This window comes from Ctenopharyngodon idella, chromosome 20, assembly GCF_019924925.1.
Source record: "Ctenopharyngodon idella isolate HZGC_01 chromosome 20, HZGC01, whole genome shotgun sequence".
NCBI classification, from domain to species: Eukaryota; Metazoa; Chordata; class Actinopteri; order Cypriniformes; family Xenocyprididae; genus Ctenopharyngodon; species Ctenopharyngodon idella.
The window spans coordinates 18,574,761-18,597,490 of record NC_067239.1 but is presented as its reverse complement, the minus strand read 5'-3'; the positions used below and the strand labels follow the sequence as shown (position 1 = coordinate 18,597,490).

The 22,730-nt window shown below is 36.2% G+C and overlaps 4 protein-coding genes across 5 annotated transcripts in view; 2 read left to right on the top strand and 2 right to left on the bottom strand.

Annotated features, from left to right (window-relative positions):
* Nucleotides 1-8,804: 8,804 nt before the first annotated feature.
* Nucleotides 8,805-10,551, bottom strand: tmem179aa (transmembrane protein 179a, genome duplicate A). Its single transcript, XM_051875455.1, has 4 exons — nt 10,116-10,551; nt 9,877-10,014; nt 9,636-9,714; nt 8,805-9,506 (listed from the first exon to the last, which is right to left on the bottom strand). Exons 1-4 carry the CDS (start codon nt 10,415-10,417, stop codon nt 9,327-9,329), a joined length of 699 nt encoding a protein of 232 aa, XP_051731415.1. The 5' UTR covers nt 10,418-10,551; the 3' UTR covers nt 8,805-9,326.
* Nucleotides 10,552-11,763: 1,212 nt separating this feature from the next.
* prph2lb (peripherin 2-like b) lies at nt 11,764-17,636 on the top strand. The gene is made up of 3 exons (XM_051875456.1): nt 11,764-13,028; nt 13,493-13,739; nt 15,552-17,636. The coding sequence occupies exons 1-3, from the start codon at nt 12,451-12,453 to the stop codon at nt 15,804-15,806; spliced, it is 1,080 nt and encodes a 359-aa protein (XP_051731416.1). The 5' UTR covers nt 11,764-12,450; the 3' UTR covers nt 15,807-17,636.
* Nucleotides 17,637-17,790: 154 nt separating this feature from the next.
* Nucleotides 17,791-22,098, top strand: serpina10a (serpin peptidase inhibitor, clade A (alpha-1 antiproteinase, antitrypsin), member 10a). The gene is made up of 5 exons (XM_051875454.1): nt 17,791-17,971; nt 18,883-19,453; nt 19,683-19,956; nt 20,160-20,307; nt 21,496-22,098. The coding sequence occupies exons 2-5, from the start codon at nt 18,889-18,891 to the stop codon at nt 21,682-21,684; spliced, it is 1,176 nt and encodes a 391-aa protein (XP_051731414.1). The 5' UTR covers nt 17,791-17,971; nt 18,883-18,888; the 3' UTR covers nt 21,685-22,098.
* Nucleotides 22,089-22,730, bottom strand: part of ppp4r4 (protein phosphatase 4, regulatory subunit 4) — a 28,258-nt gene continuing 27,616 nt past the window's right edge. For both annotated transcript variants that reach the window (XM_051875452.1, XM_051875453.1), the window contains one exon: nt 22,089-22,603. In XM_051875452.1, coding sequence (XP_051731412.1) covers nt 22,558-22,603 — 46 coding nt within the window. In that variant the 3' untranslated portion in view covers nt 22,089-22,557. The remainder of the gene's footprint in view (nt 22,604-22,730) is intronic.

Genomic DNA, 22,730 nt, shown 5'->3' with positions numbered 1-22,730 from the left:
AATCATTGGTGTATTCAAAATGATTCACATTTGAATTTATTCCATTTTATTCTATTGATTAATGTCTTTTATTCATTTATTTTATAAATTTTTCTTTTTGAATATTTTCTTTATGAATTCTAGTCTTTGATAGCTATGTATTAATTTAATCATCAAAAATCATTATATTCCTTATGTTGCATGATTATTCTTATACATGTTGTTGATTTCTTTAATCATTTACATGTATTCTACCATATACTCTGATATGTTTGATTATTCTCAAATCTAAGATCTTTTGTGTTGCTTCGTTGCTGTAATGTTGAGGGGTTTATCCTGTTGACCGGGTGTGTTTTCCAGCAGAATTGATGTAGGTGATGTACCTTGGTATCAAAATATGTGATTTCCATCTCAGCAGACATGAGATAAAGCAAGATCTGCGGTATTCTCTTAAAGGTCTTAAAGGTGTTAAAACCACAAATGCTTATTAAGTTATTCCATGTGCCTTAAAAGGGCGATGGTGACCCAATAAGACATGTTAGGGTACATTTTGTCTTGAGTGCATCCTTAAATGGTTGTAAGAGAAGTACTAAGAACTTCAATACGTTCCCTAGTCCCTTCCTGTATATGCACAGCATAATACATGTTTAGTTTCAGAAAACTCAGGGCTTCTTCTTCTGCTGCTTTTACACTTTTTCCTCTACTTGTATTCTGCAAATATCTTACTTCGTTTGGGCCTTTCTTACTCTACTCTATACTTGATCTTCAAAAACTTCATCTGTTAGATACAATACTATAGATATTAATACTTATAGATTTATTTTTCTATCTTATCTTGAAACATATTACAAGCTATTAAAATGTCAATACTTACTTTACATTTTAATAAAATGTGTTATTTCCTAATCAGATTTGGTTTCTGACATAATCATTGCTCGTCTGCATGGATCTCACTGCATCAATTATGAACTGTCAAAAATTATGTTTAAAACTTAAAGTAAAGCTCTAACGCGTTTAACTATTGTTAAAGGGTAAAAAAAAAAAAAAAACACTCAAGCTGTCCAGTGTTTGTAGCAAAATAAGAAAGAGTAGTTAAAGGTTTCATTTTGAATTACGTTTTTTATTATAAAACAAAATACAACACTATGTAAAGCCATACAATCGGACATTTCGCACACAGCAATGAGAGAGAGAGAGAGAGAGAGAGAGAGAGAGAGAGAGCGCTAGGCCAACAACGAAGTCATCACCACAGTGATTTCTACAAACCTGATTTTATCAAAGTAACAGAGCCGACTCAACGGTGAAATTTTCCTTCGTCTGATCAAGTGGTCCTGAACATTTCACAATTTTCAAAAGAACTGTTGAACTGTTGAGAACCACTCGGCCAAAGAGGAAGCCACAGGTTACCGAAGAAAATCAGTGTAGAGTGAACGCCATAGATCCGGGATCTTCGAAACCTGCTTGGAAAACAAACAAACATTTGAAACCGAGATGCTCCGTTTTAAAGAGATCTTTTTCACACCGACGAACTGCACATCTCTTTCCAAACGCACGGTGTTTTTATAGAGAGCAAAAGGATGGAGTCTCTCACTCAGGGCGGCGTGGAATGATGATCCTGCCGGTTGGACTCGTCAGAGAGGTTCTTACCATGCGTGGGTTAGTTCTCCCTAAACCTGCCTGCTAGACCGGTTATGAGCACACCTTTCCTTATGAGAAAACCCAACTTTTTGCAGTTTTCGAGTTTACTTAATCAACTGAATTCATCAATTTACTGATCTTTACTCATAAATAAATTATTTACTTAATTCACTTAATAATGAGTGATGAGATTTTCTTTTTAAAAAAGCATAGGACTACATCGTACAGGCATGTCAAATGAGTTTACACTGTTTTCAACCAGGAGTCACTGGAGAAGAGATAGGTTATAATCTGTAACTTACTGAAGAAAATGTTAATATATGAATATTATTTAATGATTTTACTCAAAACATTCACAAAAACCTAAGTAACCTAAAGGTAAGTAAAACAATTGAAAATGGGTTAGTTAAATAAATGTTTTTTCTAATTGGCCACAATTATTAGCACCCTTTTAATCAATATTCTTTGCCAAGATAACAGCTCTGAGTCTTCTCCTATAATGCCTGATGAGTTTGGAGAACACCTGACAAGAGGTCAGAGACAATTCCTACATACAGAATCTCTCCAGATCCTTCAGATTCCCAGCTCCATGTTGGTGCTTGTTCTCTTCAGTTCACTCCACTCATTTTCTATAGGGTTCAGGTCAGGGAACTGGGATGGCCATGGTAGAAGCTTTTGTGCTCAGTGACTCATTTTGTGTTGATTTTGATGTTTGTTTTGAATCATTGTCCTGATGGAAGATCCAACCACAGCCCATTATAAGATTTCTAGTAGAGGCTTTCAAGTGTTGATTTTTTTATCTGTTAGTATTTGATAGAATCCATGATACCATGTATCTGAACAAGATGTCCAGGACCTCCAGCAGAAAAATAGGCCAACAACATTAAAGATCCGGCAGGATATTTAATCATACACATGGGGTACTTTTTCCCATCTCGTGGGTTTGTTACCAAAAAAGCTATTTTTTCGTTTCATCTGACCATATAACCCGGTCCCGTTTGAGGATTTTTCTTGAAACCCTCCTAAACAACTTGTGGTGATGTAGGTTTTTTCTTTTATTTATTTATTTATTTATTTAGAGGTTTTCAGATCCCAAGACTCAACTAATCTTTGCAATTCTCCAGCTGTGATCCTTGGAGAGTCTTTGGCCACTCAAACTCTCCTCCTCGCCCTGCATTAAGACAATATAGACACGTCCTCTTCCATGCAGATTCATAACATTTCCTGTTGATTGAAACTTCTTAATTATTGCCCTAATGGTTAGTTATTTTCTTACAGCCACTTTCCATTTTGTGAAGCTCAACAATCTTTTGCTGCACATCAGAACTATATTCTTTGGTTTTACTCCTTGCGATGGATGATTAAGGGAATTTATACTCCTGTGGAATAAGAAGTCATAGCTGGATAATTTCATTTTCCTAGTCACCCTGATGTGATAAAAACTGTAAATATGAAGGGGATATTTCAGAGATATTTTACTCATAAGAATTTATACCAGTAATTGTGGCCAATGTGTATTAGAGAAAAACATTTATTTCATAATGTGATTTTCCCCCCACATTCATTAGTTTTATTTTAATGAAAGGTTAGATTTTTTGTGATTTTTTTTTAACGAAAGTTCAAAAGGATGAACAATGCAGATTTATTTTCACAGCACTTCTTTGATCATATATTTAACAAGGGTGCCAATAATTCTGACCACACAGATAATGTGCAACCTATTATTAAGAATTAAAATGTTTGGCATTGTATTTTTACACAATTTACCCCCAAATAATATATAACTATTTATTTTATATAAAAAACATATGACTTATGATTGTTTCTTTGACAATGTATTAGTTCATCCTCTTGCTTAACATTACCAGATGATTAAATAGTATGATTAAAATAGTATATAACTGAGAGAACACATATCTATTCATTTTGAGAATATTGTAGTAATAAATACATTTAAAACAGCATTGGAACACATTGCAATTTGCTTGACAAATCATGTTGTGAAAAAGAGAGAAAAATTAAAAATGAGAGCACAAAAATGTTCTGCCTTTTGAGACACATTAATAGACTTAAAATAACAATCGGCATAATGTTTAAGACTTTAAGAGTTTAAAGCTGACGTTACTGTATTCTTTAAGAAAGGATTCGCTCTGGAATCAGAAAGACATATGAATGCCATTCTACAGGATATACTTGTAAAGATGCCATCTTGTATCATGCGAAGTCTAATCAGAGGCTGTTGTCGACACGGCAGACCTGTTCTTTGAGGTCACAATGAAACTAGCCTAACTGCAGCATTCCTCTGCGTTCAGAAAAAAAAAAAAAGGATGGGATGGAGGGGCCATATAGCATAAGAGGGCATTTAAATCATACTAAAATGTTTCAACAATACAAGTATAAATACATATAATTCACAATCTGAAATATGAGTAAATATGAATAAACAAAGAGCTCTATGAAGCTAAGTGCAAAATCACAATGACATCTTAATTAAACATAAACCAAAGTCTTAGAAGATATTGACTCAAATAAAAAAATAAAAATCTATAATCTATCAAATCTGTACATAAAATCTTGCATGTAACTGAAGCTCACAGTGATGTAACACTCAGAAAAAAAGGTTCATTGGGGTTCAAATAGGGTTCTTGAATTTTAAAGAACCCTTATATGACAAAAAGGTTCCATTTAAGGAGAAATGTCTTAAATTATTGCATAATATTTTCATGTTTAATGGGTTATTTCAATTTTTCTGGTGATTACAAATGGTTTAATTCATAACATGTAATTAAAATAAAAAAAATTAATTAAAAATAAATAATTAAAACTAAATCCATAAAATGATCCCATGATGGGACCCCTAAAATGTTATTTGAAGCACCTGACAAATCCATTTAAGGTTATAGAATCTTTTTTCTAAGAGCATGTTTTGGCTAAACTTGCTTGTGCAGTAGAGCTAGTTCCGGTGGTAGCATCAGATCACATTTCTTTGTTTATTTGTTTTTTGAAGGTTCAAGGAGAGAGGTGTTTGCAGGCCAAATTTACCTACAGTGTAGTATATAATGTGTGATATTTTCAGTCTCCTATAAGATACAAATAGTCCAATGAAACTTGTCTCCAGTAGCCGTAGCCCATCACTGGAGTGTCCTGTCAGACCTAGGCTGACCTGCTAAAACATTTTTTTGCCAAACATTGATTTTGTTTTGAACAGGTTTTGAACAGGCAATTGGATGCTATACGTTGTAGGATACAATCACAACACAGAGAAGAAAATTTCTATAGTTTTCTTGCGCTGCTAAGCAACCATATAATATCAGGAAACAACAAAATGGTAAAAACTGTTCATAGATGACACACATGCTATATCTATGAAGTCATCATTGGGCCAGTAGAGAAATGGGAGGGAGATACGTGGAATGCTGTCTGTACTGAATTGAACAATCGCTCCTCCACATTCTTCTTCTGTGAGAGGATCTGTGACATTTTTAGCCTCTGTGACAGATCTGTATCAAAGCAGCTCTTTCATGTGGAATCTGAAGGTCCAGTTTGTTACCGACAACCCATGTTCATGTTCTTGGACAGTATAACCAAACATGGCCAGTATTAAAATTCTATTCAATTTTGTCCTACAAGCTAAACTGATTTGTTTTAAATGCTAAAAGTTAATTTACACATCACAACATTTACAATGTACAGTATGAAAAATAGATATTCATTTTGATATTTGCTAAAGATTACATTTAAATTATTGCTGTTTTTAAAGACTTTTAATTGAGCGTTAGATGAAGGGAACGGTAATCTAATAATCTAAATGTAAAAATTGAGAAAATGAGCATGGACAATATATATCAGTGCTCTCAACCTTTTGACTCAAAGGTCCCCCATTTTCCTACACAATATTCATATTTCCTTTGTACTTCTGCAGTAATTATGACAAAGCTGCATGTTTTACAACTTTGTTATTAACAGAAACTAGGAGTGTTGATATATTAATTACCTAAAAAAAAAAAAAATTTATGATTCCAGAAATTTCAAGAACCGTATGTTCAAAAGAAGAAAAAAAATGATTGAGGTGGAGGGAAATATGATTCTGTTTACATCTTGATATGTTTTTCAGCATTTTAATTAATTATTTTAATATGTTAGTAATAATATTTATATTAATTGTATAGTAATATATTAATTTAAATTATTTAAGTCATCCCCAGATTGTCCAAAAATTAACTAATGGGCCGTTTACATGACACCATTTTCAACTAAAAATGGAAAACTTTTTATGCGTTTTGGCCGTTCATTTACACGACAATGGCGTTTTGGGGACCTGAAAACGCAAATTTTTAAAAATGGGTTTCAAAATTTTTGAAGACGATACCGTCTCTGTGTAAACTACAAAAATGTGAATTTGTGAAAACGGTGACGTCATGCGCATGCGTGTTCACTCTATAGGCGCATAGTTTTTCTTTACAAAGTGACCTGCCAATTACTGGCCTGGCCAGTGTTGCCAAGTCCGTGGTTTTCCCGTGGAATTGGGCTACTTTTACACTGTTGCCGTGGGTTGTTTTTCATGTCCACAGGTTGAAGTGACCCCAAATAACATGATATTTAGCCCCTGAAATGCAACTTTTACCTGGGGAGGCCCGCCAAAAACGCAGATTTTACCGCCCCGGAATGCGATTTTTACTGTGGGACGTTGTGGGACAATGTTGTTGTCTGTACGCGAAAAACTGAAAAACTTTTTCAACTTTTAGTAGTTACATCGTTGTCATATAAACGTAGTCTAACCTAAATAGTTTCCAAGATCTGAGAAGTTGACAAATATAAGGTTGAAACCAGATTTTAAAGGCGGGCTAGCATGAGCATATAGCTTGTAGCTCTAGCGACTGAAAGATTTTACTTAATATTTTTGTTAATATTTTCAACTCAAAAGTAAATATGCATATAATGTGGGTATTTAAATAGACTACATTTAAATTGATATTTTGTAAACAAATCAAATCAAACTTAATGCCTCCCTAATGCCTCCCCAATCTCATTTGCGTAAGACGTTGTCGCGAGTCGTATCTGCATTTTGGCAGGTAATATAGCCTATGGTATATAGACCATTGGGTGCTTGCAAACAGCGATGTTTTTTTTTGTTTTGTTTTTTGGGCGGAGCCTACCTGGTGGCAGAAAATGACAGTTCTGCACGAGCAGTGGAAGCCACGGAATAAAAAAGTTGAAATGTTTACTTCCGAGTTATATCTCACAATTCTTAGAAGGAAAAACAGAATTGTGAGATATCAGGGATGCAAACAGGTAAGGGGGAAAAAAGGTGAGAACATTGCGTGGGGCAGGGGCATGCTCCGCACGGAAAAAGATATTTGCTTTACATGCTCATTTGTAGTTACTTTAAGATTTATTATTATTATTATTATTCATTTCTTATTACATTAAAACTTTATTACCTAATAAAACTGTAATTTTTCATGAAAAACAAAAACAAAACATTGTTGCAACATTTTACCAAAATCAAGATTAAATAGCCTACATTTGGTCAAAATCTCATGTTATAAAAGATGAAGTGCTATGCAAGCTAAGAAAATATTGGCCGATTAGACGGCAAAACTAAGCTGAACTGCAAACTGTTTGCCCTCCCTGTTTGGATCTACGCAAATCCCACAGGTGACATATTTTGATCTCAAAAAGGTGAGTTGTCACTGAAAGGTGAGGAGTTTGCATCTATGGATATACTCGTTATTTTCTCTTTTTTCCTCAGAATTGAGGAATTCAGACTTTTTTCCTCTCAGAATTGAGATATAAACACACAAATGCAAGAAAAAAGAATTGTGAGATAAAAATGTTGTTTAAAGGTTATCTATGTAAAATGTCATAGGCATGCTGTAACTGCTATGTATGTATGTCCCCTATGAACTGCATATGTGAATATTATGTAGACTTACTGTTTACATCAAATTCATGCTAGACTAATCATTGCAGGTTTCATCAGTCCAGTCTGTGACTTACAACATAAACGTCTGCGTTTAGCTTCAACGGGCGTCTTCAACGACGGTATTCTATAAAATTGAAGACTCTCATTTTTGCATTCCGATTCTGACATCCACAACAAAACATTTTTTTCTCTAATTCTGTGGATTTTGCCCATTTTCCTCCACTTGTTGCCACTGTTTTTCTGCCACCACTGCGCGAGCAGCGTTAAGTGACGTAACTGTGACGTCTGAGATTTACAGCGCATTATTTTTCAGCGTGTTTACTGCCGCAAGTCCAGATACAGTAAAAGCAACTATACAACTCGTTTCAAGTATTTTCACTGCAATAATAATCAAAGCATGAAATGGAAAACCTATGTTAAATTTCTGCCTCAAATCAAAGTGCTTTCTTTCAACTACTTTGAACTGAGTTGCTGATAAACAGAGTCCAAACTGTGAAATAAGGTGAAACTGAATAGAATTATTTACTGTTTGTGTGTAAGCCTATATAATTTCCTTGTTTAATAATAATTCTAAAGCAATTGGGTTATTTAAGTGACATATAGGCTTTTCACATTAGCTATGTGATGCAGAAAGTATTTCTTCCTTTTTTACTTGCAAATGAAAAATAGGTTTCTACAATATCATATAGCCTATTAGGATAGAATTGTTGTTTCCACTTCTAAATCATTTAGGTGTCTGCTAAATTAATAAATGTAATTGTAAGTGTAAAAATAAAGCAGTTTGTGTTATTTTCGAGATGTGTCAATTGGGCTGTTTTGAATTAGCAAAATTTGGGTACCTTTAGCTGTACGTGTAGCAATTTTATTTTTCAGCCGCTTGGTGGAGACAGAGACAATGAAACTGCAAATCCTTATACATGATGAATGGTAGGTTGCACTAGCACATGTCTAGAAGCCAGCACAGCTTTACATAATAATCAGTATGAAAAAAAATGGTATTGCTGATTATTATTTAAGATGTTTGAGCTTTATAACAGAAGACAGGTACTTAATAATCAGCAAGGATAACAATTCCAGTTGCATTTAAAAACAGTCTACCACAAATGTTAGAGGTTAAGGTAGAGTTATAACAAGGGACCAGCAATAATAAGGGAGAAGCATTCAAGTATTTTGTCAATCTAGTGTGTGTTGGCTAAAGGCAAAATACTGTATAAAAGTGAGGATAAACTCTGGTCCTATAGGTAAGAGAATAAAGCCAGCATAAAGAGCCATTATTCAATTTTATTTCCAATTATATTCCCATGTACAGTAAAGGCAGAATAGATTCTATTTGAAGCAGACTTTACATTTCACATATGAGTGAACTTGTGAAGCTGTGACATCTGCTCAAAGAGAGGGTCCTCATTTACGCTTTACTGAGTCTCCTAAATGCACAGCCACCTTCTCAAGAGAATAAAATAATAATCTCACAGGCAGTGTCTTCATATGTCCTATACTGCAAAAGTAAGAGTGAATATGAACGTGATAATTCCATGTAGCTTGAAGAGAATTCTGTCAGGATGCTGTCTAAAGAACAACAATGGAAACAATTTAACTCTGGAATCAGTTTAACTCATATTCCATGACCATTTATTTAAACATGAACACAGTTTGTAAAGAATCTATTTCTATCAGTCTAATGATTGATAGAGGTTTATAAAAAAATATGTTTATCTTGAGGGCTTAATTCTGCTCTCAGAAACTAGCTCATGCAGTGTAAATGGACTACGTGAGATATGTTTGTTTAAATCATGGCATTCCTGTTGTACATATAAGAACTTCGCTGTAAAGGATGACCTAGCAGCAGCTCCTTCTCTTGAACTAGACTGTCTAGCAGCTCCTGCTGTCGGTGGTTATGGTAAACCTTCAGGAAGGCTAGCACTGTTAGACCCAGCCAGCATAACCAGGCCGACCACAGGCCAAACTGTGGAAAAAAGAACATATTAGCATATTTATATATTGATATCACATACTATGGATATTTTGGAATATATACTGTAAAAACCTCCGCTTGTGAATGTAGATTTTATGCTACTTGTGGATGAATGTTTACCTGTGCAATGGCAAACTGGTCATAAAAGGAGGAGTTGTCAACACCGAGCTCTAAATCTGTGTCTTGCAGATCCTCACAACTGCCAAAGAGAAATGAACCAAATTTAAAGCACAAGTAATATAAAAAGTGACTATATTTTGGAACTATTTACAATCACAGCCATGTCGATATTGATAAAGCACTTGTGCTTGTGTGATACTGCATAATTATAACTAATTTAAAATGGTTAAAAACAGTTTACCTGCTAGGCAAGGCCCCATTTTCAGTGATAGCATCACACCATCCACTGAAGCCAACACTGGAGATAGTACCGGCCACAAACACTACAAAAACCACCAAGAGGGACAGGAGAAGATTCAAGAAGGCATGAAAAAGAGAGCTGCAAAGAGATGTAAGGACAGAAAAGTACATCATTTACTGCTCGAAACGTTGGGGTAATTTAATTATCAATATGATGTAAGTGCATAAGAGGTTGCCTACTCGTCGTGGCCTTTGCAGAGGAAGAAAAAGGTCCGCCACGCCTGTACAGCAGAGAGGATGAGAGACACGATACCCACGAAAGTGATGAAGCGGCAGGACGACTCTGGTCCCCATTCTTCAACTATAAAGCGCTGTTTCCCCATCGTCATGTTCTCATTTTGCCACATTCCCTCAGTAAACAGCAAGCATTTCCCCTGAAAGTCATCACCGTTTTCAGAGAGCGGCACGACGGCAATAAAACCGAAAAGAAATGCTAAAAAATAAAGGATGCACTGGCCAAAGAGAAAATTATCGACGGCCATCGTTACGGCGTCGACTGCATTCTGCTATTGCGCATGACGGTGAATGTTGAACTATGTCGGTATCATGTTATTGGACAACTAAAATGTCACCACTGCATGCATTGCACCTGATTGAGGAATTCGTACTTTTTGATTGCAGTGGTCGCATCGTTGCCTAAACTATTTTAAACATTCAATTATTAACAAACAGTGTTTAGATATGAAAGATGTCGAACGCTGTATAATGCAAAAAATGTGTAATATCCAATATTCAGTTCAGCACTGGACATCTGCACTTACTGAACAAAATTCCTTTTTTTTTTTTTTTTTTTAACTTTAGTTTATTGTACAAAAAGGAAATATGACATTTTATTTTACACATTTTATAGACATTCTGGTAAAGATATGGGATCATAAACAATACCTGTGGTCAAATGTGTTTAGCATCATTCTTATGCGTTGCAACTTCATTTTATCTCTAAGCTGACCAACACAAATCTTCCCAATCTTCTACATAACCATTGCCATGTCAAAACAAATGTGTCCAGTATACTGACAAATACCAGTTTGAAAATATGTAAACATAGTATACCAGTTTGAGGAGTCCAAGCTTCTCCCTCAAATCTAAACATTTTAGGGAGTTTGTCCTTGAACTGACCCATGTTTTGGGTTGGTGGGCGTTATTTCACAGATAATAAATAGGCCTACACCTTGTGCAGAATTATTAGGCAAGTTGATTTTCTGATCATATTTCTTTTCCAAGCACATTTAACCAACTCCAAACCACATCAATTTTAATAACTACTATTAATTTTGTATTTAATCATTTACAACCTAAGTCTCAGATATCCTGACACCTTGCACTTCTGGAGACTCCAGGTATAGGTTGCAGTTCTGGAAAATGGTGGTGCTGGAGAATAAAGGGTTCCTAATGGTTTCACACTTAGTTCTTCACCTTAATTCTTAATTATTTTGCAGTTAACATGTGTCTTTTCTTCTCCACCTGTTTTTGTCTGACCCTGCTGACCCAATGAACATTTTGCTGTCCAGTGGTCAAGTATTAACTTTGCAATTTCTAGTATTGCATCCTTCTCATGAGCATTTAATAATTTTTGACCTTTTAGTCTCAGTTAAATCTCTTTTTTGGCTCATTTAGCCTGTAAAAGAAAACCTGCCTAATAAGTATGCACACCTGAATACAAGGCATTTTTCATTTCCAGCCTTCATGAACAAATGTATATCACTTATAAATGACTAAATACAAAAATAATAGTAGTTATTAAGATTGATGTGCTTTGAAAAAAAAAAAAATATATGATCAGAAAATCAACTTGCCTAATAATTCTGCACACAGTGTATTATTATTTATTATTGAAAGCATGGGGGCGTGGAAGATGCTATTCACTTGGGATTGGCCCAGATGGCTTGGAGGTGTTCTGCTAAATCCTAGGGATAAATGGATTAGGTGGAGGTCAAAGTGAGTCTGGACGGAAGTCATTCTAAACAAGCTTCTCACCTCTTCTGTAGTCCCTTACCAAAAATATGCAGAAAAGGAATATGACAGAACCTACAATCAAGGTCAATGGATTACAAGCCCATATACGACTATGTGAGATCTAAGCAGGTAGGTTACGTGGTATTAAGAGGTATGGGGATGTGGAAATACAACTGACAATACATTACAGAAAAATAGTGCCTAGAATAATAGCTAATGTTCTTCTGCAACAGCTAATGTAATGATCTACCTACCTACCTACCTATATATATCTATATATAATGTCTGTGCATTAATCTTTTACATTTTTATCTTGATTTCAGTACCTGCACTATTATGCAGCTAAGACCGTCATCCAGGAGTGTAAAAATACCTCATCTAAGCTGCTTATGTGGCCGTCTTGGCCTTCTCTCCCAGTTCACTTTCCTCCTTCCCGTGGAACATGTTCCCTGTTCTCTCCCATTTACCCAGTACGTTATATCGATGAAAATAAAATGAGCTTCACACATGGACCTAAAATTTACTGCTGAGACGGTAAAAGTAACACTTTCCATTGACAATGGCAGTCTTAAAAGTGACATTTACGAAGACAAACAGAGACAAACTGGCCCAGGTTTTATGGGTGCTGAATTGGGTGTCTGTGGTCACGGGAGTCACGCTCTTCAGCCTGGGCCTGTTCTTAAAGGTGGAAATCGAGAAGAGGCGAGAGCTGATGTCAAAAGAGGTCGACTCGGTGCCAAACATGCTTATCTGTGTTGGCTTGACTGCCTGTACGATCAACTTCCTGGGGGGCAAGATTTGCTATGACTGCGTGGACACTACCAAGTTCCTGCGGTGGAAGCTGCTGATGCTGCCTTACATCATATGTACCTTTTTCTTTACGTTCTGCATCCTCATGGGCGCCCTGATGTGCTATAGCATGCGCAACGATCTAGAAGAGTCGCTGTTTTTAGGCTTGCGTGATGCCATGCGCTACTATAAGGACACAGACACGCCGGGTCGATGCTACATTAAGCGCACAATGGACATGCTGCAGATGCAGTTTCAGTGCTGTGGAAATGGAGGGTATCGGGATTGGTTTCACATTCAGTGGATCAGTAACCGCTACCTGGACATGACCAATAGCGAAGTGGTGGAGTAAGTCTATTTTCACCCACACTGCACTTTCATGTTAAGTGGTTAAAGACATTGTTCACTCAATAATGAAAATTCTGTTATCATTTACTCACCTTCATGTCATTCCAAACCTGTATAACTAACTTTCTTCTGCAGAACACAAAATTTAAGAATGTTTTGACTGTTTTTGTCCCTACAATAAAAGGCAGTAGGGTCCAAAATAACATTGATCCCCATTTAATTTCATTGTGTGGACAAAAAATTTTAGACATTTTCCACAGAAGAAAAACAGTCATACAGGTTTGAAACAACCAACATGCGGGTGAGTAAAATGATGACATATGTAATTTTCATATTGGTTTAACTAGCCTATTCTTTTAATATTTTAGATCAATGATTCAACCTTCATCATCATAATTTTTCTTTATTCTTATTCATCGGTGTATGCCTCCATACATTATTTAATGCACTCTTCTCTTCTTTAGGCGGCTGCGGAGTAACGTGGAAGGGAAGTATCTGATTAATGGAGTGCCGTTCAGCTGCTGTGGTCTGCATTCTCCTCGGCCCTGCATCCAGCATCAAATCACCAACAACTCAGCGCACTATAATTACGACTACCAGAAGGAGGAGCTGAACCTGAACCGAAGGGGTTGCAGACAGGCTCTGCTGGAGCACTACACGCAGATAATGCAGTCCATCGGCTTAATCGTTCTCATCATCTGGCTTTTTGAGGTGAGTGATATTGATCTGACTAAATTAAAGTCCATATTCTGTAGTATATATATACTACTGGTCAAAAGTTTGGAATAATTGATTTGGGATAATTAAATTAACAGTAAAAAAAATACAGTAATATTGTAAAATATTATTACAATTTAAAAGAACTGTTTTCTATTTTAATATATTTTATAATGTAATTTATTCTTGTGACGGCAAAGCTGAATTCTCAACAGCCATTACTCCAGTCTTCAGTGTCACATGACAATGGAGCTGCTTATTATTTTTGTGGAAAGCGTGATACATTACTACCATTCAAGTTTTGGGTAAGATTTTTTTTTTTTTAAGAAAAGGGAAAAAAAATAAATTAATACTTTTATTCAGCAAGGATATAATAAATTGATCAAAAGTGAGAATAAAGACATTTATATTGTTACATAAATAAATATTGTGACACTAAAAACCGGAGTAATGGCTGCTGAAAATTCAGCTTTGCCATCAAATGAATAAATTATATTTTGAAATATATTAAAATAGAATATTTCACAATACTACTGTTTTTAGCCTATTGTTGATCAAATGAGCATAAGAGACTTCTTTCTAATATGTTAAAGTATCTTAATTATTCCAAACTTTTGACCGGTAGTAGTCTGTGTGTGTGTGTGTGTGTGTGTGTGTGTATATATATATATATATATATATATATATATTACAAAACATTATGACCACTGCCTAATAAGCTGTTGGTGCTCCGTGTGCTGCCAAAACAGCGCCGACTCCGCAAGACCCCTGAAGGTGTCCTGTGGTATCTGGCACTAAGATGTTAGCAGCCGATCCTTCAAGTCCTGTGGGTTGCAAGGTGGAGCTGCCATGGATCAAACTTGTTGGTCCAGCACATTCCACAGATGCTCAATTGGATTGAAATATGGGGAATTTGGAGGCCAGGGAAACACCTTGAACTCTTCATGATGTTCCTCAAACTATTCCTGAACAATATGTGCAGTGTGGCAGGGTGTATTATTCTGCTGAAAGAGGCCACTTCCACCAGGGAACACCATTGTCATGAAGGGGTGTACCTGGTCTGCAACAATGTTTAGGTACAGTAGGTGGCACATGTCAAATTACGTCCACATGGATGGCCGGAAGCATCACACTCCCTCCACCGGCTTGTTGTCATCCCACAGTGCATCCTGGTGCCATCACTTCCCCTGGTAAATGGCGTACACGTACATGGCCATCCATGTGAAAATGGGACTCATTCTTCCACTGCTCCAAGGTCCAGTTCCAACGCTTTCTTAGTCTTCACAGGCACTCTGATTTGTTTCCGGCTGCCCCATATGCAGCAGAGTGCAATGCACTGTGTGTTGTGACACATTCCTCCCATAACTATCATTAACATTTTGTGTGACTTGTGCCACAGTAGACCTTCTGTTGGCTCGGACCAGATGGGACAGCCTTCATTGCCCTCATGCATCAATAAACCTTGGGTGCACAACACTGGTATCGCCGGTTTGTGGTTTGTCCCTCCTCGGACCACTGTTGGTAAATTCTCACCACTGCTGACTAGGAGCAACCCACAACCCTTGCCGTTTCAGAGATACTCTGACCCAGTCGCCTTGCCATAACAATTTGGCCCTTGTCAAACACTTTGATTACGAGAACTGATTGTTTGCTTACCATCTAATCTACCCAAACCTTAATATGTGGCCTTGTTAAGAGGAGAGGAATAATATTCGCTTCACCTGTGAATCTTATTATGCTTTTTTCAATATGGGTTGGTCCCTTGTAGCCTCCTCATTTTCTTGAATCTTTTCTTCCTTCCTCTAGGTGTCTGTGCTGACAGGAGTGCGTTATCTTCAGACAGCCATGGAGAATGTGCTGAGGTTAGGGGACCCTGACTCTGAGTCTGATGGCTGGCTTTTAGAGAACAGCATTGCAGACACTGCGCGTTATAACTTCAACATCATCAAGAACCTGGGCAAGTGCTACCAGGTAGATGATGACCCCAACATAGATGTACCAAGCACCAGCCAGCAAGCACAAGAGAATGTGCCCATAAAGCAAATCCCTGTTGCCAGGTAGTACAAAAGACATTGGATATTGAGACTTAACCAGCCATTCAACAATGGCAGCCTTGGAGAAGCCTTTACTTGATTCGCACAAAGAGGAAACAAAGTGAAGAATGAACTAGAAAAAGAGAAAAAAATCATGTTGAATGCTGAAAAGGTGATGTCAGGTAAAAGGCAAGGTAATCCTTGTGCCATACAAAAGGAAAAGAGTATGAAATATAAAATGCATTATAAGATGCTGGAGAACAGGATTGATTTGAATGACTCAACAGCCAATTAGTCTCAATAATCGATCAATGACTTTATGTAAAATATCATTTGCATTTGCAATTCCAAAAGAGGAAAAATTCCTGTGACTGATGACCTACAAATTAAATTGGGATGAATATGTTGGTAACACTGGTAAACATGGCTGTTAACAAAGATGGTAATGGAAGACAAGCTTCCCTGTGCCTCTACCCTGTAATGAAGATTAGTTTGTCCATTCTAGTATCATATTAATGATAAGCACATTTCAAGTTAATCTGAAAAGGGTTCAAGTATAGGCCTTTGTTCCATTACTAAGGAGGTATTACCATCCATAAAATATAAAATGCCTTTTGGGATCCAACAAGGATCTTTTTCTTTCGCTCACTTGCTTTATTTGTTTCATTGTAGGTCTATTCAGTTCACTAACTAGTCAATCATTCAAATATTACTTTGTAGACTTACTGGGCCTGCTTCAATAGGGTACTAACAGTGGCTTTTGTATGCATTACTGCAGCACTGATGTTTTATATAAGTCTCACTGTTTGCAATGTATTAAACCAATGGTGTGTTCATTCTTATAATTGTGACTTTATTTCTCACAATTGCTACTTTATTTCTTATAATTGCTGTCGATTCAAATCAAAATAAACTTTTATCAGCTATCTTGCATATGCAGAAATAAAGACAGACATCACTTGAAGCCATACTTTTAAAATAAAGTTTTAATTATAAGAAATCAAGTTAAAATTGTGTGATTTTAATTGCATTTTAACATAATGTAGGCTAAAGTTGATCATTTTTGTTTACTCCTTGATAAAAGGATGTGTGGGGGCACAAAGGGTGCCTGTAAAATGGCTGGAAACCCGGGGCCTAGTTGAACCATCATTTGACATGGAGTCTTCAAAATGTAAATTGATTGAGCTTTTCCATCAGATTTTTTTTTCTGCTGTACTTATCAGCATGTATTAAAACACTACCTTTTAAGTTACATTTCAGATGTGAATACAATGCCTGTCTACCGCATTACAAGTTTGCTCTTGTTATGTTTGATAATCCCTTCAAGGCAAGCCAAAGGATGCTTAACTTTCGGGTACAAGTACTGCTCCAATCCAAATCCCTTGAACTAAAGAGATTGCACTGCACTTATCTTTTAGTCCGTCACCGAGCTACGCATCCGATTAACAGCGTACTGTCCATCTTGGACGACTCTTCTGCTGAAGCTAGCTAGCATGTACGAGTAGTATTGTCATTTGTTATCGTACATGTTACTTTTCTCAGCGCTGGTAAGGTAAACAGGATTGACCAATCACAGTCATTTGTGAATGCACGACAAATTATTTTAAACTAGAGTGCAAAGGTAGATTTCTATTTGTTGCTCAGATATAAAACCTTGAAATTATTATATTTACTTTTTCGTATGCCTCAAGTAACGTTAAGACAAAAACCTAAAATGCAGACAACACAAAAGACAACGCAGCCAATCGGCTTTAATGATCCTATTTATATACAAGGGTATTCAAATTTATCATATTCGTTTTATACTGGAATATATTCGTTAATATAAGTATTTAAATTATTATTATTATTATTATATTTTGATGTTACCACTCCATTGTTCAAATAACTAAAAAAAAATGACACAAAGCAAAAATAAATTTCACTGGTTAAGAAAATGAAGTATAGAAAAATAACTATCATTTTTTGTTTGTTATGAATGTGAGTTATGCGTAAACTACGTACGTCATCAAGAATACGCAAAGGGCGGATGTTGCGTAAACTTCGTACGTTCGGTTTGTTATTGATGGCGACATCATGTGAACCGTTAGTTTAGTCGATTTATTTACTGTGTTTGCAGTGAAGGATTTTAAAACAGACCTGTCTGTAGTTATTTAACAAGGATATTACGCACTGACGTCGAATCAGACATTTGTAAGTATTTTGGCCTCCGCCGTATTTTGCCATATTTCTACTTAATATGATTTCATCTCTGTAGAATCTAATGCATGTGAATTCGAACACTGTATTGAATTACTTAACATTTCTATTATGTTTAATAACAATGTTGCTGTATGTTAGCGCAGTCTGTATTTAAAAGAAATCTTAAAGTAACCTGCGCTGTCAGCCTTGTAATCATCACGACTGTTCTAGAACTATAATGCAAATCTTCGCATCCTTTATATCCCAACGATGCTGTTTTGTTTATCTATTTGTTTGACTGTGATGAGAATTGACAAATTACAGATTATGACATACTCAAAATCATGTTTGTCAGCCTTTAAAAGTAAGCTAGATCTGCCGTTTGTTTCTGCAAACCACAAAAACATCTTAGTATGAGATTTTTACAAAGAAAAGGCCGTGTCATTGTCATTAAAACTGCAGAGCTTTGATAAAAAAACTTAACATTTAAATATATTAGACATATTGTTGGAAGATATAGTGACAATTGATTTTATATGTATTTTAGGTTAGTAGTACTGTTATATTGTTATAAATATGTCTTTGATTTACATGAGCTATCAAAATTTGACTTTTTAGCTATATAGCAACATCTGCACCAAATTACATATTTTTGCAAAGTTTGGGCCTCTGAATAAAAGTGTTTTTTCCATATTCCCTATTCTCACTATATCATACTGTATGAACCATAAAAGCCTGAATGATACAAAATATATGCAAACCTTTTTTAGATTTGCTTTTAATTTTTGTCTAAAGGTTCCATAAACCATTCCATTAAAAATATATACAGACTATTATATCATATGTTAGGGTTAATTGTATGAGATCTATATAATGTTGCCATTTGTTGCATTATGATAAATAAAATGGCTGTTTTTCCCTAGAGCATCATGAAGATGGACATCTTCTCCCTTTTGGTCAGAGCAGCTCTCCTTGCTGTGTCGGTTCTTGGGCAAACCACAGATGTTGAAGAGCTTGCCCGAATGAATGCCGACTTTGCTACCCGGCTTTACAGCAAGATTGCTAGCTCAAATGATGACAATGTAGCCATCTCAACCCTTGGGGCTACCTTAGCTTTAGCCACATTAGCAGCCGGGGCTGGTGGGGCTTCTCGTACCGAGCTGCTACAGGGTATAGGTGTGGCCTCAATGGAGAAAGAAGGAGAGCCAGAAAGAATCCAGACCCTACTCCAGCAGCTGAGGGTGATGACTGCTCAAATCCAGGCCACTGGCCTCTTTATGAAGCAGGACATCAAGGCAGATGAAAGCTTCAGCAGCCAGGTTAAGCAGTTTTATGATGCAGATGTTCAAAATGTGAATTATGCCAATGGACAGCTGGCCAAAGGGAATATCGATAATTATGTAAGAACCAAAACAGGGGAAAAAGTCAAAGACGTGGTGGAGAATGTAGATCCACAAAGCATGGCGATGTTAATCAGTGCGGCTTTTTTCACAGGTAAGAGAAAAACAAATGATTAATGTCATAATTTACATTTCATCTTAATATTTCAAGTAGTTATATAGTAGTTATATATTGCCTTCTGCTAAGAAAAACAGTCCATTACAATGTACGAAACAATCAGCTTGTTATATTTGACTTCTGAATGCCTATTCAGCTATTCCAGAGAACAGTGCAATAAGCTTTGAAAAAGTGACTGAAAATATATCCTCTCAATCTTTAACAGGTTATTGGCTGCAACCCTTCAACGCTACCTTCACCCAAGAGGAGCGTTTCTATGTGAGCAAATATAATATTGTGCAAGTGCCCATGATGCTCCGTTCAGGAAAATACTACCTGGCCTATGACCCCACAATAAAGGTTGGCATTCTGAAACTGCCCTGTTCGGATGGCATTGCCATGCTTGTCCTTCTTCCAGATGAAGATGTGGACTACACCTACGTTGACGAATCCATGACTGGTGAAGTGTTCCGCGGATGGGTTGCAAAGCTGAAAAAGACGTGAGTCATGTAATCAGTCTCTCACATTTTCGCAAATCAATGTGTTTTTTTTTAAATGACTCAAATCTCCATCAAACTCATGCTGAGCAGCCAAAGTGAGCAATCATATGACGTGCTCGATGCAATTTATAGTTACCCTCTAGAAACATGCAAATTTCTTTTTTATTTTTGATTGAAAAGATCCGTTTTATTTCTCTCCTCAGGAAGCTGGAGATTCAGTTGCCCAGATTTTCACTGAAGCAGTCCAACTCACTAAGTACAAGTCTGCCTAGTCTGGGCATTAAAGAGATCTTTGGGAGTACTGCAGATCTCTCTGGAATCAGCAGCGATGAAGGCCTGAAACTGTCAGAGGTGTGAGATCTTTCTAACAATACAAGAAGACTGTTAAAGACTTTATGTCAATTCATTTTTCATGGAACCATGATTTTAACTAGTATTGATATAACCAGGAGGGTGGATGTGTGTGCATACATACACTCCTGTTCAAAAGTTTGGGGTTAGTAAGATTTTTTAAATGTTTTTTAAAAAGCCTTTCGTTTGATTTAAAAAAAAAAAAACCAAAAAAACAGTAAAAATAATATTGTGAAATATTACAATTTAAAATTACTATTTTCTATTGGAATTTATAAAATGGTTAGTTCCTGTCCTAGACTCTGATTGGTCAATAGCTGTGTTTTATTCACGATTAAACACGGCTATGACCGCTTCACCCAACGGTTCTGTGTATCACTACACAACACCCTTAGCAACCACTCTTAGCAACGTGAACTGTATGTTCTTAATTGATATTGTTCATTTAAGCTTACTGTATTATGTAGAAGAGTACTGTGAGAAAAGATTGAGTGAGCGAGTTTATTACCTGCATTCAGATTTAGCATTTTCCTTCAGGTCAGTCCTATGTTCATAATAAAAAATCAGTTTAAATGTCCGATGTATTATCTTGTCCTTTTAACAGTTAAGGGGTTTTCCCGTGACTGACAGCGCTAGTCAAAGCATTTGTCAGTTGTGTCTTGTTCCGTGTTCACAACAATTCAGTCTTTTCATTGTAAAAGTCTTCGCTACTAAATGACTCACTCATAAAGACAATCTTTGCCACCATCTAATGGCGTAATAATATAACTTCTGTTCCTGTTCACAGTCAGGGACTATTTTTTCTGATGGAAGGAAGGCTTTTAGTAAGAGTTTACTTCATGAAAGTTATACATATTTTTTTTTTGGCTTTAATATTTGTATTGTGTGGTAACCGTTTTATAAAAGCAATAAGGTACACGTCGTGCCTAACAGCGCCCTTTAGCCGTGACTTATTCACGATACAGCACAGCCTCTCGTACCTTATTGCTTAAATATTTAAAAAACTTATTGACCCCAAACTTTTTAAATGTTATATATAATAAAATAAAATTCTTTGACATTTATGTATTATATAATTTAATGCTGTTTATTTCTGAAAAAAGCATGTACTGTGCATATTAATTATATGGAATGGTAGTAAAAGAAGTGATATACCAGCATGCATTGACCAATGGTGCTTGATTCCAGGTGGTACAGAAGGTCACCTTGGAAGTGGATGAGACCGGAGGCTCAGTGGCCGATGCCTCCATCAATCTCTTTACGACCCCTCTTCCTCCCAGGCTCACTTTCAACCGACCCTTCATTTTCGTCGTTTACCATGAGGCCACAAACTCCATCCTCTACATAGGACGTGTTGTCGACCCAACTAAGAACTAAATATGTATAAAGAAACTACCAATGGTGTACTTACAAGTTAATGTATGAGTAGAAACTAGACTGTTTCAAATCCTCACCATTTGTTTTGCTTGAATAACCAACTTAAAATTTAAAATTCATCTGTGTAATATAACAGAGTAGTGCTTTTGATGTTTTAAAACCAAAATACCAGTATAACATAGACACAATACAATGTCTGCTAAGAAAATAACTGTAAATGTATAGTGTTTTCTCAAATGGTTGATTTGGGAAATTTATTGATGGCGTGATGGAGTGTTACCCACACAGTATAATGCTACATGTGACAAGAAACTTGTGCTTCTGGAGATATGCTTTGTCAGTATTGGCATAGTATTCGTATTAACACTTCAACAGGCTGTTCAAATGCAACTCATTAAAGCACGTCATATTCAACATGAATTTTATTCATTGGGTACTAAGATGTTGGCGTTAATCAATCAGGTGCTGGGCAGCACCAGGCACAATCTCATTGGTGGGATGGGATGGAGAGTTCCAAAACTCTTCAATCATAAAAATACATAGTGCTTCTTTTTCTCTTAGCCACTTCAAAAATATAAAACAGAGAATTTGCAAAGCATGCTATAATACAAGAAACAAAATAATGAGGCAGTAAATTAAATACATTCAATTACTCCCCAACTCTCTGTGTTTTATGTTATGATGTATGTTTTGAGTTTTTGTGTGAAATAAGGCAGAGATGGATCAATGCAGACCTTAATTGATGCCCCAGCACATCTTAAGCCGTTTCTGGTATAGAAGAGAATGGACACATCAAAATGGAGGGACACTGCTGCTGCTGCAGAATGAAAAGTCTTATAGAAAGGGGCTTTAAGTCAGAAGGCAAAGTGGTAATCACTCTCTCCCAGACTGCATTCCAAATGAATTCGACTTCCGCTGTCTGTCAAACAAGAACAGAAAAACAACATCAAAGAGGTTAAGATCACATTGGCTGAATCATTCCAGTTTATAATCATAAAAATACTCAACGATTTCACCAACGATGTCATATGATTAATAAAAGATTA

Coding starts and splice junctions, on each gene's coding strand:
- tmem179aa (XM_051875455.1), bottom strand. CDS start 10,417: ATGGCCGTCGATAATTTTCTCTTTGGCCAGTGCATCCTTTATTTTTTA. Junction 10,015..10,115: donor CTCTGCAAAGGCCACGACGA/GTAGGCAACCTC, acceptor ATCTCTTTGCAG/CTCTCTTTTTCATGCCTTCT. Junction 9,715..9,876: donor AATGGGGCCTTGCCTAGCAG/GTAAACTGTTTT, acceptor TCTCTTTGGCAG/TTGTGAGGATCTGCAAGACA.
- prph2lb (XM_051875456.1), top strand. CDS start 12,451: ATGGCAGTCTTAAAAGTGACATTTACGAAGACAAACAGAGACAAACTG. Junction 13,029..13,492: donor ACCAATAGCGAAGTGGTGGA/GTAAGTCTATTT, acceptor TCTCTTCTTTAG/GCGGCTGCGGAGTAACGTGG. Junction 13,740..15,551: donor TCATCATCTGGCTTTTTGAG/GTGAGTGATATT, acceptor TCCTTCCTCTAG/GTGTCTGTGCTGACAGGAGT.
- serpina10a (XM_051875454.1), top strand. CDS start 18,889: ATGAAGATGGACATCTTCTCCCTTTTGGTCAGAGCAGCTCTCCTTGCT. Junction 19,957..20,159: donor GTTGCAAAGCTGAAAAAGAC/GTGAGTCATGTA, acceptor TTCTCTCCTCAG/GAAGCTGGAGATTCAGTTGC. Junction 20,308..21,495: donor AAGGCCTGAAACTGTCAGAG/GTGTGAGATCTT, acceptor GCTTGATTCCAG/GTGGTACAGAAGGTCACCTT.